General features: G+C 33.2%; 1 protein-coding gene across 2 annotated transcripts in view; it reads right to left on the bottom strand.

Moving 5' to 3' along the window:
* The window catches only part of LOC105215377 (cell death protein hid), a 48,042-nt gene that overhangs the window by 8,633 nt on the left and 22,953 nt on the right, over positions 1-16,456 (bottom strand). For both annotated transcript variants that reach the window (XM_011189266.3, XM_054229013.1), the window contains exons 3-4: positions 6,475-7,018; positions 4,723-4,912 (exon numbers count right to left, since the gene is read on the bottom strand). In XM_011189266.3, coding sequence (XP_011187568.2) covers positions 4,723-4,912; positions 6,475-7,018 — 734 coding nt within the window. The remainder of the gene's footprint in view (positions 1-4,722; positions 4,913-6,474; positions 7,019-16,456) is intronic.

The raw sequence follows: 16,456 nt of genomic DNA, 5'->3' as shown, positions 1-16,456 counted from the left end.
GGGCATATTCTTTGATATAAGGTTGCCTATTCGAGGATCGTTTGTGTTTTTTCTGGTTAATAACAGGTTTGAAACTGAGTATTCTTGAATATATTTACTATACAATGACACACGATTTTTTTAATAGGTTGAAAATTCTCAATTTGGCATTAAAAGACGACTATTTTTTACCTAAATAAACGACACCGTCTTCAGAACTACGCCATATTTTTAATTTTTGATATTTTTCTCTAAATAACAAGAATTTATTTATTTAACTACAATATGAGAAAGCTAAAACAATTAAAGATTTGACCCCAAATCGTGTGGGGTCTTATATGGCAAGTGAAACAATAAAATACTCAGATTTTTCATAGCAGAGGTTTGCTCGAGCTTTTCCATATTTCCATGATGTAAATTGTTATATAATCCGACAAAAGGAAAAACAAACAATAGAGGAAATGGTTTATGGATTTAATGCAGATATGTTCATAACAAAAATTCTCTCAGTGATTTGCTTATGCTTGCCGGAGAGTATTAGGTTAAATTAGTTTAGATACGAAGGCTATTAAAAAGGAAACTTAGAAATACTTAGAAACACTCAGACTATTAAGGACAGTCCTTTGTGATGCTATACAATTCAACACACTCATTTAAATTTAAGAATCGATAAAGCGGCTAGAACCTACCACAGATAGAGGTTTTTAACTTATATATCCTCTAATTTGCGAGGATGCCCAAGAATGTGAGATCCAAAGAACTTTTACCTAAATCCCGCAAAGGCGGTGCATTCCAAAAAAAAAAAAATGTTGGGATGATTCTACCTCATCCCCTTCCGAAGAGCTTCAGCGGCTTGCATCCGGTAAAATTTTTACTTTTGACCGCGTAAATCCCGATTGGGCAATGGTCAGTTAGAACTCCTATGACTATGGAAAGATTGTTCTTGCTTAGAGCGAAGAGTTCCCTAGACCTCATGCGATTTACTATGGGCCAAAATGATCTACCGACAGAACAGGTATAGAGTATTGGTGGGTATAAAAATGATTTATGAAATCCATTAGAGTAATATTATATTTTTTGAATTATAAATTTTGTATTATGCCCTGGTTGAAAAGTTTGATTTATGGGAGGAAATTTGTATGAAATTTGACTTCTATTGCAAATTCAAGAGTTCGAGTTATGGAGACCTTCGAGTTACAGAAGTTCGAATTATGGAAGTTCCACTGTATTATTAAAAAAGTATACACAATTTGATTTCATATTTCATCTTTGTATGCCTCTCCATACTATTTAAACAACAGTAAACAGTATTTTCCTACAAATTCTAAATACTAAAAGAACTAAATGCAGTTTTACCTCTTAATCAGTACATAAACTGCAGCATTTAAATCTCCGGTTGAAAAAAAAAAAAACAAATCAATTGCAAGAAGAAGAGAACCGCACCATGATAAATGCAACTGAAATTTGAAACTGCAATTACGCGCTTCAGTAAACAACTAGAAAAGGTCATTAACATACAAAAGCAAAGCAGAAAATTACATTTCAACGCAAGAGCGCTGGAAAAAAGTGCAATAAAAAAATTATACATGTACATACGACATATCATATATATTTATATATATGTATGTACCACTTATATGTAAGCAACAATGCCGGCACCTACATACATATAAATTCTTAGGAAGCAATAAAACTAATTACAATGACAGCTGTGCGCCTAGCGGCAGCAAGCGTCAGCCGCACAAAACTTGCTGACAACAACAAGAAAAAAATACGGGAAATCGAAAATTTTGTTATCACAATTAAAGTGTGTCATACAAAGCAACTAATAAATAACGGTGAATTTACAAAAAAAAAAAATTGTGAAAAATATTAAATTCAAGTAAATTGAATTGAGGCGCAAAATTTAAAAAAAAAAATAAAACAAATATCTCACAAAAACTGCATGGATTTGCATTTTCTGCTTTGCTGCTGTTTAGAAAACCGCATAAAAAAGCACGCAAAACTAAAGCGACTAGCCAGCGCGACGGCAAAAGCATTACCGGGCGAGTGCACTCAGCTGGGGCAGCCGGTGTTGCGGATTCGAGTGACAATAAAATTCGTATTTTTCGCGATAAAATTTAATTGCGCAGCTTTGCGACATCAATAAAATCCGAGCGTACACAACTAACAGCAACAACAAAAAATAGAATGCAACAAAAATAACAATAAAAAATATTTTGAAAAAAAAAAAATAAAAAAATTGTCCGCTCTGCCGCTACCGCCAGCAAGCGCCTAGAAACCTGCTAGCTTTTAGTGACACCAACCCCCCTCCACATTCGTCCACATTCGTCCTCACTCTTCCACACTCCCCTTCTCCGCAAGCAGACAGCTAGTGGCCGTTGTACGTGTGCTTGATGGCACCACACAACAGCGCTGCTGTCCATTGGCCCGCATGCCTATCATTGGCTTGCCCGGCGACTTAGATTGCATTTTGCATTTATTGTAGTTACTGCAGCGCAATAAAATTGTTACGATTTTCATATACTGTAATATATACAACAACACACACTTTTTTGCGGTAGTTTTTTAATTTGTCGTACGTCGGTTCATTTGCCTTTCGCATGCGGTCCCACAAGTGTTTCGAAAACAAAGAGTTTTGAAAGCTTCCTTTATGTGCGTCTATAAATGAATGAACTGTGTCATATTGTAGTTTATATTTTACTGAATTCTATTTTATGCTGTTGTTGTTGCGTGCCCTGCACTGTACTATAGTGCAATTTGCGTCTTAAACTATAAAGAACACCTGTGGTTATCGGTGGACAGTTGTATTCACAAAGTATGTGCGAAGGCTAAATTTGCATTTTTTTCGAAAGAAATAATATTTTTTTATTAAAAATAAATTCTTTGTTAATTATTCATTCATTATTTGTTTTCTTGTGAAAATAACTTCAAGAATGCCAAGAAATGTGCTGTTGCGGAGATGAGTAATGTACTAGTTTTATTTTAGAAATATATTGCAAACAATTTACGGTTGGCTGACTTTGGACAGTCAAGGTCTAAGAAAATAGTGAAAAAAAAATATTCAAAAATATTCCTAAAACATGTAAGGAAGGGCTAAGTAACCGTACTGGGTGTAACCGTACTTTAAAATATCTGAGGGATTTACCTAAGTATATTTTCAGGGAAAAATTACCCTTAAGCACTGAGTTGTTCATGTTCGATATCAGGGGCCTTGAAAAGTCATGGTTCGATTTTGACAATTTTTTCACAAGTGATGCAACAGATCATATACAGTGTTTGTGTAAAGTTTTATTTCGTTATCTTCATTGGTTACTAATGTATATATTATAAAGTGAAGGAATAAGATGAAATTCAAAAATGAGTTATGTATATGGGAAGTTGTCGTGGTTGTGAACCAATTTCGCCCATTTTTCACCCGTGCCATCAGGGTGTCAAGAAAATATTATATACCGAATTTCATTGAAATCTGTCTAGTAGTTCCTGAGATATGGTTTTTGACCCATAAGTGGGCGACGCCACGCCCATTTTCCATTTTGTAAAAACTCTCAGTGCAGCTTCCTTATGCCATTTCTTATGTAAAATTTGGTGTTTCTGACGTTTTTCGTTAGTGAGTTAACGCACTTTTAGTAATTTTCAACCTAACCTTTGTATGGGAGGTGGGCGTGGTTATTATCCGATTTCTTTCATTTTCGGACTGTATAAGGAAATAGCTAAAATAAACGACTGTAGAAAGTTTGGTTTATATAGCTTTATTGGTTTGCCAGTTATATACAAAAAACCTATTTGGGGGTGGGGTCACGCCCACTTTTCCAAAAAAATTACATCCAAATGTGCCCCTCCCTAATGGGATCCTATGTTCCAAATTTCATTTTCATAACTTTATTTATGGTTTAGTTGTGACACTGTATAGGTTTTCGGTTTCCGCCATTTTGTGGGCGTGGCAGTGGACCGATTTTCGAAAGCAACCTCCTCAGGGTGCCAAGGAACATATGTTTCAAGTTTCATTAAAATATCTTAATTTTCACTCAAGTTATCGCTTGCACGGACAGACGGACAGACGGACGGACAGACATCCGGATTTCAAATCCACTCGTCATCCTGATCATTTATGCATATATAACCCCATATCTAACTCTTATATTTCTTGGTGACACAAACAACCGTTAGGTGAACAAAACTATTATACTCTGTGCAACAGGTTGCGAGAGTATGACTAGAAATGGATTTCACAAGAGTTTTGTATCGTTAAGTTTTAAACAATTTAAAATATGTGGTTTTAAAACTTTCGTTATGTTTTAAATAATTTTCGTGAAGTTTCGAAAACTTTATTTTAGTTTAAAAACCTATCTATATATCTAAATATGCAGTTTTTAAGTTCTAATAACAATCGTTGAGTTTCGAAAACTTTCGTCAAGTTTCAAAAACTTTTTTCTAATTTCGAAAACCATCGGGTTCGTTTAAATATAAGCTTTAAAGTTATAGAAACTTTTATTGAAATACTAAAATGTACGGCAAGTTTCGAAAACTCTCGTAACGCTTGAAAATAAAACGTATGTTAAACTTTGAGAACTTTCGTTATATTTAGAATACGCTTTAGTTACATCTCTAAATATATCGTTAAGTTTCAGATTAATTTCTCTAATTAATAAAAGAATCTCTCGAATATATGTATATATATTGATATGTAATATAGTTGTGCTTTTAATTACGTCTAGTTCGTATTTCAACTCTCCCACTCACCTTCTTTTCTGCCTTTGATTTTGGCATATCCTTTTTCTTCTTACGTGGCGGTATTCGTCCGTTAAATTCCTGTAAACGTTCACGGCCGGCTGTAAAATTATCATAACGGTCGTCGAACTCATCCCAGCTGGTCTCATGCTCACTATGGCATTCACGTTCATCATCATGTGTGTTTGACGTACGACGGGAGCTAAAGAAATTAATAATACACATATTTAATATAGCACATTAAAACAATGCACATGTGACAACAAAGATGGATTGTATGTGAAGGCAAGAATTATGAGGCATTATAAGAAATCAGTCTACATTTATCAAATTGTATGAAACTACAAAACAAGCTGCGCACAATTTATGAGAAATACTTGAATTTTATTAAAAGGCATAATTTGCATAGTTTACAAAGAATAATTGTCGAATCAAGTACAGAAGAGGTAAAGCGCCGACACAACTGACCAGCTGCTAATTGTGCTCATTCTCATGGCGATAAAAGAAATATATAGGCGCTACGAACGAAATACGCCGATCGACGCCTGCTTTTTACGCTTGTAAGTATGTAAGCTTCAGATACGCTGAAAAGTCTTAAATTATAGGGATTAACTTGACAGCGAATTATCGTCAAGCATGTCGATATATAGACGCTGCAATTAACGGCGCGGACCTCCAAATGCAGGCGACAAGCGCTAGCTATATGAGAAGCTGGGGGCTTGTGCAGTTGCTGTCGACGAGCGCTGCTGTCGCCAACTGATAGCGATTGGCGCTCGGTACACTTGGTGCGTGAAAACATGTCATGGGAATTGATATTTTTAGCGCATAGCAGCAGCAACAGGCAACCAAAGTGAGATTTCGCAATCTAAATGACGCGTTAATGTGTTGCGGGAGCTGCTGGTCGGTCGGTCGTTGATCGCGCGCACAATCATATTACATTTGCTGCGCTTCGCCCACCCTCCGCGTATTTTTACTCGAGCATTCACACATGATCGTCATCAGCGGCACTATGTACGCTTGTCGTTGATGTTTTGTTTAGCGCGACGCACTACCGTACAAAGTAGGCGTTGCTGAGTGATAAGAGTATGTAGTTCGCAGTTTATTGAAATGGGAATTCGGAATAATATAGATGTCGTTGAGTTATACTTAATTTGCTTGTTTTTATTGATGCTTTTCAAAATGTATCTTAAATTTGACAAATTTGAATTATATTTTGAAAAGTTTATAATCCTAATCCGTTAAATATAATTTCAGTTAAGTTAAATTGAAATTTTTAAGTATTAGAAGCTAAATAATTATTGTTTTTTGTCTTTCGTCAAGTTTAAAAACTTTCGTTCAGTTTCGAAAAATTTCGTTAAGTTTAAAAAATCTATAACGACAGCTTTTAAGACATTTTCAAAAGATTTTCAATGTGTTGTTATTAATTATAGTTTTTGTTTAGTAAAATTTATGAGAATCAGGTTAAAAAAATTTTGAAATTTTTTTTAAAATAAACTTAAGTAAAAAAATTTTTAAAAACTCGTCATTATCATTTTTTAAATAAATAGCATATTTCTAACAGTCCGCAAGTATTGCAAAACCTTTCGTTAAGATTTCAAAAGCGTCGTTAAGTTTTAAAACTTTACCTTCGATAAAAATATATGCCTCAAAATTCGTTTGTTAAGTTTCATTAAAATTAAAATAAATTCATTAAAATAATTTTTTAAGTTTTGATGAAAATTTAATTTTTAATGAAAAAATTCAGAAATTTCCCCTCCCACTTACCGCTTTTGCGCATCCGAGAGGCTACGATGCAAACGCGAATGTCCATTCATGCCACACGATGGCGTCGTCGATGTTGATGTCGACGTTGTTGCCACACAGCCGCGTTGGTGCGTTGTCGCTTCCGTTGTGCCGAACATATTGCCGGTGCAGGTGCTTGCGTTGGCGGTGAGCGGTGTCGGCGGTGGTGTATATTGATAATATGGATATGTATATTGTTGGTATGGTTGTGGCGCTGGCTGACTATGTGCACCATTGTGACTACTCGACGGCATGGGTGGGGCCGATTGTGGTGGCTGTAGGTGTGATGCGCTGCTGCAACCGCCACTAATGTTGTGATGACGAAAGAAGGTATTCTCATCGCCAGCAGCATAACTGACACTGGTACGTGGGGTACGTGGCGTACTAAGACTGAGTGGAAAGAATACTTCGCCATTGCCGACACCGACACCACCGCCACTACCGCTACCGTTAGCGGTGTGTGGTGCGGGGCTGTGCACTTGACAGCATGGACTGGCTGGTGGGGGATACTGGAAGGCGGTGGCATCTGGAAGTAGAAATAAATTGAAGAAATGAGAGTATTTGATGAAAATTGAGTGATAAGTTAATTTTTAAGAAATTCGTTTAGTTACTTAAGTTGACGAATGATTAACAGTTAGGTTATATAAATTTTAGTCAAAATTATAAGAAGTTTTTTTTTCATAATACGCATTCTACGGTACTTTTCTATGCATTCTGCAATTTTTTGTAATTTTTCGTTGAGTTCAAAACTTAACGAAACTGTTTAGAGATGGTATTTTTACAGTTATTTACATATCTTTGACACATATACAACCAAATTTAACCGAATTAGTCTAAAAAAAGTTTCGTTAAGTTCGAAATTCTTTCGTTAAGTTTTCGAAAAGTGTTAGATACTATTTTACTCCACTTTTCTGTTAATTAAAACCATAATTTGTTCAAAAAATTAATATTAAATGACTCTAAATATGCAAGCAGTATGTAAAACACTTTACTGGCGCCACCTGTTCGTCGTTTACTGACACTCTAACCACCCACACATTTCAAAAAGCTACACTTAAATGTTACACTACACCACCGCAAATGGTATAAAATTACAAAGCTAACAAATCAGCGCTTTTATATTTATGCCTCAGCAAATTAGCTGCAACTCAAGCTAAAAATCGCAAGACACCTGAGATCAAGCGATCAAAGTCACATAAGCACACAGACAAAGTTGTAAATTTATTTCTGCAAATATTGCACATGTGCAGGCAATCGCGTCAGCATGATAAATTGAACGCATAAAAGCAGCAACAACAAGCAAAACATTTGCAATGTAAGCGGCACTTAATGCATTTAAAGCATTTTAATGCAATAGCAAAATCATAAAAAGCAATCAAGCAGAAGAAGGCATTTCGAAAAAGATGCAAATAAAATAGAAATAAAACATGATAAAGGTGCCAATAAAAATTGCATATAATTTGCATGAAATTATACAAACTATGCTCTAAAGTATGTGGAAGTTGCATATATCATCTAAGCGCGCAAATTTACATACAAACACACACACTCGGGAGAAATATATTTGCATATATGATAAGTGTTGTAAGTGGTTAGCAGCTACATATGTGGGTACACATGTTAGTTTATGCGAATGTAAATGCAATCACCACTTGTCAATTTGCATATTGCAACGTAATTTGAGTTATGCTGTTCTTTTCTAGTTTACTATGCTTTAATTGTTGTATATTCGCTCTTCTTTGAATTTAAGCGGCACATTAACCTTTGATTTTCGATAATTTCAATGAAGAAAACACTTTTTATCGTTTATCGATTATTTATTTTCGATGTAATTCTAATACTTCTGATAGGTGGATATATATTGGAGCTATTCCTTTAGTATTAATAACTGTAATAGCAATTTAGAATTTATTTATTTTAATTTTCTAAATTTTTTTTTAAATAAAAGCCGGAATTAAGAAAAGTTGGATCTAAAAGAAACATCTTTTTGGTTATATATACTCAAATTTATCGAGGAATAATAATAGTTGAACCAGAACCATTTTTTATCGGGAAAGCTTCTATTCATTTGGGAGAAAACTTTAAAACAACCTTGTTCGCGAAGGAATCTATTTCAAAAGCTGTTTCAACAAATAACAGTCTCTTAAATGTATGTTTAATTGATTTTTGAGGTCGTTATAAGGTTAAAATATTCCGAAACGCGACCAAAAAATACTTCAAAATAATTTTCTAGAGCATTTGTAGAACTAGTTCTCTTCTATCACGGTCACGGTCAGTCAAAATAATACTAATTTAAGGATCATCAGAGGTTAAAACGTTGAGCTTTTATAAAGCATTTGGGTCCATACAATGTATCTGATTAATTATAATTAATAATAAGCCAGGAATAAGATGGCGTCTCAGAATTAATTTTCTATCGGAAAAGATTGTTTTGACCAAATTTGTATAATTTTAATTTGAGAAATTTTGTATATTATAAGAGGGTTAAATGTGGTTTTTCATAGAATATTTCAGTAAACCTTTTTAGAAAAATTTCCCAAAAATCTGTTCCGAAATTTAAAAAAAAAATTTTAAGGTCGTTGGAGGGTTAAAATGTCTTGTTGATACAATAATTCCTAATATTATTTAGTAATTGGAAAATTGTGGAGACCAGTGTTAGAAATGTTAGCTGTAGAAGATGGAAATAGAAAGTGTGGTGAACACAATTCTTAGGTAAGAACAATGAAGAGCCTTCTCTCATTCAAGTATTCAAGGAGTATTCCAGTTCTGGGTCTCGGAAGAACTATTTATAAGAACTGGATTTAAATAAACAATTTTAGTAAAGATATATAAACGAAAAAAATTATGGAAGCAAAAATGTAATGAAATTCTGTTTCGAAATAATAAATTGTGTTCGAAATAAATTTTTCATAAATTTTTTATCAGAAATTTTAATTTTTTTTAAATCGAAAAATCTCCAAAAAAACTGAAAACAATGCGCCATTAAACGCTACCGCCAATAAATTCATAACAGCCTCCAGCGGCACAGTGGCGCAATGCAATTCTGCACATTTGACCCACTATCCTTGATCTCACTCGCACAATGATAGCTACAACAAGAAAAACTACAAGAAAAGCTAACAGTTACATGTAAATGGCGAGACAACTTGAAAAATGGCAACAGCAGTCGCCGCTAAATGAGCAACATTTAAAAGGAGCGGAGAAGCGGAGTGCAAAGCAATACCCAACGCTATGGAAACCTTGCGCTCAGCTGTTCAAATGTCTAATTTCATTATGAACGTACAGCTAGCCGCAGACAACAAAAGCTAATGGAGCGTAAATTTGTTGTTATTAATATTAGTTGGAGGCAAAGCGCATGATTCGGCTTTGTGGCTGCAGGCAATGGCACGAACTCGGTAGTGAGCCACTCCTTAACAGCGTAAAGAATGGAGGAGAAGAAGTAGAAAAATATTTTTTTATTAAAAATATAATAATAACAACAACAAAATAAAACAAAAATTGTTAACTAATTTCAAAATTGTTGTTGTTGGCATTTGAAGCACGCTGCAACATGTGTTGATGTTGTTATTTTTATTGTTGTTGTTAGTTTTTCTTTTTTCTTACTATTTTTTCTAACACGCGTTGACAGTGATGTATAAGCATTTATTGTCATTAGCCGCCAGCGAGTTGGCGCACGTGAATCGCTCGTTCGCTCGCCAATTTGCTGGCGGGCGCGCATGCTCTGAGCAGCCAAGCAGCTGTCGCGTCTAACCTTGAAATGTAGTAGCATCATTAATTCCATTACAGCATAACACTTGGTGGATTTGCTGTCATTTGCTATTTTATAATGCTAATTTTTTTGTTGCAACGCGGCGAAGCTGCAGCGCAATAATGGTGGTAATAAAACAATAACAACAACAGCAGGCTATGTAATTTGAATATTTGTGCAGCAGCGCTGTTGGCATTTAAAATGGCATTAGAACAATATTAGATATGAGTTAGCGATTTTTTTGCTTTGAATTAATTATTTTTGTTGTAATTGTTGTAGTTGCGCTGTGAAGTGGATGCTTGGTAGCTGCTAGTGTTCACAGTGTGGTATATGCGGTCTTCTCTAATCAAGCATGAACAACAATTGGAAAAAAAAGAATAAAAACAACAAGAGGTGAGAAAAAAGGTGATTATATAAATTGGGATGGGATTGAATGACAGAGCGTGGAAAGAGAACGATTGGATTTAGGGGAGATACAATTGAGGAAGAGAAGATAAAATGGAATAGGGAGTATTACAAGGGGATAAGAAAGCCAAAAAAATATTTCTTAAAATGAGTTCAGATATCAAATAATATTAGTTCTCTGAGAGACTTTAAGAGATAATCTAACCTAACATTAGTAAGGTCTGAGGATCTTCACTCTTATAGATGACATTTTGAGAATCTTTAAAAAATTATGAGGACACTCTATATGAATTTTATGACACTAAAATATAAAAACAAGCCTCAACGGCCTTTAACACTCTCTGAGGGAATTCTTAAGATTTCGCAGTATTTAAAAATTAAAAAAAAAAAATCTGGAAAATCGTAAAAATCTACGACCGCCTTTGATCGACCAGTCTACCTGTCTTTTAATAAACAAAAATCTGTTCCACCCTAATCTACTTCCACAAATAAAAGACTTCAACTATAATAATCGCAAAAGAAAACTGACAGCCACAAATATGTCTACAGCCGCAAATGACTTCAAAGAAAATCTTGCCGTTTTGGAATTTATCATTGCGGTATGCACGCTAGCGTATTTCTACATTGTTTTTGTTGTAATTAATCAGAATATTTTTATCACATACATAAATACTACAAAATTCTCTTAATAGCTGCACATTGTTGTAATTTATTGCTTAACATTTTTTCCTTGTAATATGAACATGCATAAATTTGCATATTAAAATAGTGTTGTTGTTATTGTTTAAACTATTTAATCAGCAATTACAACATTGTGTACTGCATTTTTGCAAATCATGTCAACTTTATGGCATTTTTTCGTTGTAATTGAGATTTTTTATTGCTTAAGTGATTATATGCCTCAGATGATTAATGGAGACAGACAATAAGGCATCTATGTTACATTTTGTTGACTTTTTTGATTACTTTGATGATCTGCCGCGTTTTGTCAGATGGGTGTGGTGGCGTCATTAGCTGCAATGTAGCTACTTTTAGCAACAATTGAATGCTGTTTGTATTTTTGAGAGAAAATAAATAATAAAGTGGATGAGAAGAGATAAGAAGGCAAGTTAGTTGTTGAATAATTTTGAAGATATATGTGATTGCATTCAATTTTATAATCCGTTAAGGCAATAATTGAAGTCAATATTTTATTTGATTGATTATATTCTCAAATAAATTAATACCATTGTTATATTTATATTTAGTCGAGCAATTAAATTAGTTAAGCCCCTAACTGACTTCACTGTGATTGATTCGATTTGACTTATATCAGTCAAAAGAATTAATTTAATTCAAATAAAATTAGTTGAACTAATAAACTTTAAACAGTACTAATTAAAAAATTATACTATTTTAACTAACCTTAGTCAAAGGATTAATTGAATTAGGTGCATTAATTTTAAAAATAAATTCAGTCATATATTAATAGTCAAGTCTTTCACTCAGTCAGTGCTTAATTTGAGTAATGTTAAATTTATTTAAGTCTAGAAATTGCTTGCTGAAAGGTAAATAATTTAGTTTTGAAATAAATATAGTAAATTATATACTTTTAAAAATGCTTAATCAGTCAATTATTTGACTTATAATTGAGTAATGAGTTGACTTGTAATCAGTTCATAAAAAAATCAATTGAGAAATGAAATATATGTACGTGTAAGATATTTAGTTTCGGCATAGCGACATCAGAAGTATATTATTTAATAATTTAGTCACTGATTAATCTCGCATTTAGTTCATAAGTCAATTGTATATACAGTTGAATTTCCATAACTTGAACTGCTCTAACTCGAAGTTGTCCATAATTCAAACGATTGAATTGGCAATCAAATCAATGAAAATTCATACAAATTACCTTCTGTAACTTGGAAGTCTCTCTAACTCGAAGTTTTTTTGTGGATTATGATGATTCGAGTTATCGAAGTTCCACTGTATATGTAAACAATGATTATATAAATTTACTGATGTAAGAATATATTTAATTGAGTTGTTACAAAGTCATTCAAGCTTTTAAGTTTATATTTCAAACTCAGTCCACTAGTCAGTAAGTCACTCATGCCTACATGACGAACTGCATGATTGATAAATGACTGTAGCAAATATAAGACGCATTTTCCTGTACAAAATTAAAAAAAATTAAACGAAGTAATCATGTACACATACACACACATTTTAAGCAATTATGAAATTAATGCAATGTTACGCTTCATGCGCCATCACAACATTAATCTAATAATAGTTGCGCATACGCCATGCACATACTGGTATGTGTGTACCTGCATTAACACATTCTACTATGGCAGATGCGATTGAATGCTACAAATGCACGGCGATCTTTAAAATTTATCATCATTTTATACTTATGTTAATGCATATTATGGCTTGAGAATTAACCACTGCAATATTTATTACAAACGGACATACATACATATGTATATGTATAATATAGAGGGCATGTGAATGACAAAGTAAACGAGACAGACGTACCGACCACCAGTTGTTGTAATCAGCAAAGCCAACAGTTGGTGTTGAGGTTGTGCGCTGGCAGCTAAGCTAAGCTGCAGCGCGCAACAGCTTGGCCTTGAAGTTTTGCAAAACGTTTTTTTACTATTTTTGTTGTACTATATACTAAATGTGTTATTTATAATTTTTACTCGCTACTTTTTGCGCTGCGCTTGTAAGTTCCTTTGCAGCAATAAATGCAAAAGACAGAAATGCATAAATTATAGTTATGTAGTATATGCAAGGAAGAAAAACGCGCAGTATGGAACGAATGCAAAAAAGCGCATTTTGCGTCATTTTAAATTGCCAAGCGGGTGGTGCTGTGCTTACGATAATGAGCGTAAGCTACAAGATACTGGTTTATATTATACCCGCATATACTAAGAAAAAGTTGTAATGAAGTAATTAAGGAGTACATAACATAGAAGTACATAAATAGTAAATAGTTTTTACGAAGAAAAAACAAAAAAGCAATAAATGCATATTAAAATAGTGTCACCGCAGAAAAAAGTTGTCATTGTGCTTTATTGCTTGTTATAAATGACTTAGGAAGTGAGTTAAATGTTGTAATTAGAAATATATCTTGAACTCTACACACAATAAAGGTGTGGTAGCATGTGTTTTGTGATTTATCTTATAGCATCTTTCGCACTTTAAACCAGTTTAATATTATTTCTTAAGTCTCTTTTGTAACAATACTTATAATATGTAGCCGATTTGCATATTATATTTTCCATTCTTTCAGCTCTTTTGCTTCTGTTTTGAGTCTTATATTTTATTAATTCAATAAAGCTAGACAACTAAACCTAGTCTCCATTAATCTCTTTTCCCTTTTTTATGCTAATCCATTTACTAAAACTTAATTTAATTGATTAATTAATTATTTCCTCCCATTTGAATTGGTTTTTAAATATTGTAGTACAATATTTTTTCTCGCTATTTTACTATTACAAAGCTTAGATACATATAACTAATTTCATTACTTAGGAAGTGGCACGTGCTTTTTTATAACTAATTAATTATTTCTAACTAAATATACATAATATTACCAAGTGTTTAGTAAATATGTCAGAAAATTAATATTCATAAGGGATAATAAAAATGTTTGCTACACAGTAGTTAATGAAAGCTAGTCATTAATTTTTATTAATTTCAATTATTTAATATCTTATAAAAAGATAATAAAGTATCTTTTCTACTACAAACTTGGGTTAAGCAAACATTTCCGAAAAAGAAATAAATAAATCTATAGAAAAATGAGAGCTCTCCAAAAAATAAAGTGGAATCTCTGCACTTCTGAACTAAAAAAGCTCAATATTAGTGTGGAAGCTCTAAATTATGAAAGCTCTAAACTACTGTATTGTGAAAGCTCTGAATTATGAAAGTTTTGAACTAAAAAAGCTCAATATAAGTGTGAAAGCTCTAAATTATGAAAGCTATGAACTAAAAAAGCTCAATATTAGTGTGAAAGATCTGAACTATTGTATTGTGAAAACTCGTAATTAAGAAAGTTTGAACTATAAAAGCTCAATATTATTGTGAAACCTCCAAATTATGAAAGCTCTGAACAACGAACACTCAATCATTGTGAAAGTTCTCAAAGTTTTCCTATGAACACACTTCTTAACTCTTGTTTAACTTTAAAAGCTCGTAAGGTTATAAAAGTTAGTTCATATTGACAGTTTGAGTGACAAATATAAGCTTATCGAGAAAAATGAAATGCTGAAAGCTCAGTAAAATTACTAAAAATCTTGCGTGACTAAATTCTCATTATTAATTTTAAATTTCCACGTTATAAATCGTGAAAACTCGGTTTAGTTGTGAAAAGCTTAAGAAACGCAGTTCATAGTCGTGAAAAGCTTAAGAGACGCAGTTCTTAGTATAACTAAAAATCAATAAAACATATTTTTTAATTAAAATTCCGCGGTTGTTCCACATTTTCTCAATAATTTTACATGACAACCCTCATATATGCCACTGTAATGAATAATTCACCGTTAGTTCCAGTTGCAGCACACCAAGTGTTTTATCGTTACCACTTCAGCAAATAGCAACTGTCACAAAATTTTTGCAAATGTCAAACCAAGCAACAATACAGTTATGACATTTGACAGCAGTAGAGCAATATAAGCGTAACTGTATTTAAAAAAATCAACAAAAATGTTAAAAAACCGTAAAACTTTTGGAGAATTCGAAAATTATTGTATAAATACATATGTACATATGCCGTTAACATTATGCCAGACAGCCGTACGGATTTTGGCGCGCAGCTGGCCACCAAATCACAACCATAAATGACAAATTACGACAGCAACAATAAAAAACAATACAAAACAACAGAAATCAATGAATATATGCATGAATGAGATTGAGTGAGTAGACTGATCGCATGGCAGTACTATGACCGCAAGCCATTCGAGCAGTAAGCAAAAGTGTTGCCATTTAAGTGTCAAACAGACAAACAATGTGGCGTAGCAACAAAAAATTATTTAGCGATAAATGAAAATAAAAAGTAGCACTGTCCAAAAATGGCAAAACAATTGAAGCATGCCACAATAAATAATATTATATCTACAAAGATATTGCAACAAAAAATGCGCAAAAAATACGCGGCTGCAATGTGATCGCCATCTATAGAACGACTGCTGTGCGGTATGCGTGCGCTTGATCGATACGTGTTATGTTAGCTACTGAATGACGGATAGACAGACCGATACGGAGGTGTCAAGTAAATTTTGTTTTAGAAATGCGGGAAGTTGATTGAGAATGTGCGGAACAAATAAAAAAAAAATGTCAAAGCAAATAATTGAAATTAGAATGATATTGATATGTGTTTATATAGCTAGAAAGTATATAGTTATATATAACAAAACATATAGTATATGTATGACACTGCTATATAAGCAATCTTAAGGATTGTCAGAATTTTGTTTTTATACATTTGAGATTGTTTTTAGCTAATATGTAATTAGACACCGTTAATTGGCCGCTTAAACGTTCATTAAGACTGCCGCCAACTAAATTTGGTCTTAATTGGATGTGCGAAAAGATCACAAAAATTGGTCATTTATGGTGTGGCATGCATTCCCTGAATGCCACATGCGCATATTAAGCACAAATCAATATGCCTCGATCTTTATAGATAAATATAAATATATATGTAAGACATACACATGTCTAATGTCCATTTCTGGCGCAGGTCATTGGCGGCTAAAAAGTGATTTCATTCAGAACAAAGCGTCTCAACGCGTAAAACAGGCAGCCACGAAC

This window comes from Zeugodacus cucurbitae, chromosome 4 (assembly GCF_028554725.1).
Source record: "Zeugodacus cucurbitae isolate PBARC_wt_2022May chromosome 4, idZeuCucr1.2, whole genome shotgun sequence".
Taxonomy (NCBI): Eukaryota; Metazoa; Arthropoda; class Insecta; order Diptera; family Tephritidae; genus Zeugodacus; species Zeugodacus cucurbitae.
The sequence above is the reverse complement of the archived record's forward strand: the minus strand, read 5'-3'. Positions and strand labels throughout refer to the sequence as shown.